We start from the raw sequence: 2385 nt of genomic DNA, 5'->3' as shown, positions 1-2385 counted from the left end.
CGCCGCCACTAAAACCTTCTCCGCCGATACCTTCCTCGGCAAAGGCAGCCACGGCAGCGTCTACAAAGCCACACTCGACGGCGGCAAGCTCATCGCCGCCGTCAAGAAAACCAAGCACGCCAAACCATCATCACGCCGTCACCAAAGTACCGCCGCAGCATCTTGCACCGGTTGCGGCAACTGCACCAGCCCGGCGGAGAACGAGATCGAGATCCTCTCACGCGTCTTTAGCCCCCGCCGGCTAGTGAACCTCATCGGATTCTGCACCGATCCAAGCAACGGCGGCAAGCTCATCGTCGTCGAGTACATGCCGAACGGCTCCCTCCACGACCTCCTCCACTCGCCGGTCCGACCGCCCGGTTGGACCGCACGCGTCCGGCTCGCACTTCAAATCGCGAAGGCGGTTCACGCGCTTCACACATCAAACCCTCCGGTGATTCACAGAGACATTAAATCTTCCAACGTTCTCATCGACGGAGCGTGGAACGCGAGGCTCGGAGACTTTGGGCTCGCGCTGAGAGGACACGTGGAGGACGTGCGCGTGAAGTGCACACCGCCAGCTGGCACGTTAGGGTACCTTGATCCTTGCTATCTTGCGCCCGAGGATCTGAGCGCTAAGAGCGACGTCTTCAGCTTCGGGATCTTGCTGTTAGAGATTCTCAGCGGCAGGAACGCCATCGACGTGAACTTCAGTCCACCGTCGGTGGTCGACTGGGCAGTGCCGTTGATTAAGAGAGGAGAGTTCGCCGTCATTTGCGACAGGCGGATCGGAGTGCCGTCGGATAAAGAGGTGGTTCGGATGGTGGCGGTGATGGCGGCCATGTGCGTGAGGTCCACGGCGGAGAAGAGGCCGTCGATGGAGGAGGTTGTGCAGTGCTTGAAGATTGCAAGGAAGAGAATGCGGGCGGCGCCGATATGGAGTGGATTGAGGTGGCGCGTGAGGCGCGTGGAGAGTGAGAAACGGTTAGAATGGGAAGCACGTGAGTGTGACAGTTATTACCATAGGAGTGAGGAGGAGGTAGTGAGAGCGGCGAAGGGTGGTGCGAGTAGAAGGAAGAACAGGAAGGTATCCAATGTGACGGGTGCAGAGTATTATGGTAGACCCTCATCCAATCATGTAGTGAGGTCAAAGTCAATTGGTGCGGGTTCTCTGAAAGTAAATTCGGATTCGGGAAGTTCGCGGTCGCAACAAAACGGGTCGGGTTTCGTGAGGAGAAGGTCGAAGCTGAACAAGTCTAGGTCCATGGGGGTGTTGCAAGGTTCTTCTCGTTTATCATCACATTATTATGAAAGTGATCCAATACATTCGTTAGAAACGGCAATGTCGTCTAAGTGGGTCATTACGGATAAGTTGGAAAAAAAACTGCTTGAGAAACCGTTAGTTAATTCTGTTGGAATTAATTAATTTAACTGTGGATAATTAGTGAAGGTTTTTGAATGGTTGCGTTATTGCAACAAAGCGCAAGCATGTGGAATTCCATGTGTTAGGAGCTTCAAGGATATAAACCATTCTTTAGAGTGATAAGCTCTTCAACAAAATTCAAGGGCTTATTGAATATTATTAGAAATTGTTATTGTATTATCCAAGGTTTTTGGAGGAGGGGGCAGATGAATGTTTTACACAATTCGGACTAGGCCTTGAAGAAGTGTCCAAATGGGTTGTCTTAAGTCTTAACCATATTTGTACTATAAATTTGTAGCACTTACACAAATTTTTCTATCTTAATCCTTTAATGTTCTTGCCTAAGAACTTAGCCATTTATGCTGTTATCCTTTTTTTTCAACTTTAGGTCCCGAAAAAAAAAGGGGTTCAACTTAGCTTTGGGATGGATAGAATATTTGTGAACATTTATTGCTTCGCTAGTAGTACTTTTTTTTTTTTTTTCAGAAAAAAAGAAGATAGAGAATAGACAACAAAGGCATTAAATGATTCACACTTATCCTGTACTCTTAAATCTATGTTATGTAGAAGTACTTCACATTTTATCAATAAAAAGATCAAAATTCAATACTAGAAAGTTAAAGATGTGGTATGACAAGAGGCAGCATGAATACACACACGATACAGATATGAAGCATTTATAGCTTAGCTTGTTTTTCAGCAAATAGTTGTGGTTGCCACAGAGAGCAAGTGCATAGAGACATATAGAGTGATGAGCTTCTGGTTGTTATTAGTTATCTGCGTTTTGGTTATGTGATGGCTGAATCTAACAGACATTTAATGCATTTTGGATTATTATGGACATTATATTGAATAATACTTACGGAAGAGTTTTAAATTTACCGGAAATATTAGTATTTAAGTTGTTTTAACCGTTGATTTAAATTATAAAAAATATATATAATATATATTAATTAAAATCTACTGTTAAAATAACTGAAATA

General features: G+C 45.3%; 1 protein-coding gene across 1 annotated transcript in view; it reads left to right on the top strand.

The window, feature by feature from the left end:
• LOC107606190 (serine/threonine-protein kinase-like protein At1g28390) overlaps positions 1 to 1930 on the top strand; it is a 2329-nt gene extending 399 nt beyond the window's left edge. The window contains 1 exon segment of the mRNA XM_016308193.2: positions 1 to 1930. This exon segment is cut by the window's left edge and continues 10 nt beyond it. Within this exon segment, the coding sequence (XP_016163679.1) occupies positions 1 to 1405 (1405 nt within the window). The 3' untranslated portion in view covers positions 1406 to 1930.

The sequence above is a fragment of the Arachis ipaensis genome, chromosome B07 (genome assembly GCF_000816755.2).
Source record: "Arachis ipaensis cultivar K30076 chromosome B07, Araip1.1, whole genome shotgun sequence".
NCBI classification, from domain to species: Eukaryota; Viridiplantae; Streptophyta; class Magnoliopsida; order Fabales; family Fabaceae; genus Arachis; species Arachis ipaensis.
The sequence above is the reverse complement of the archived record's forward strand: the minus strand, read 5'-3'. Positions and strand labels throughout refer to the sequence as shown.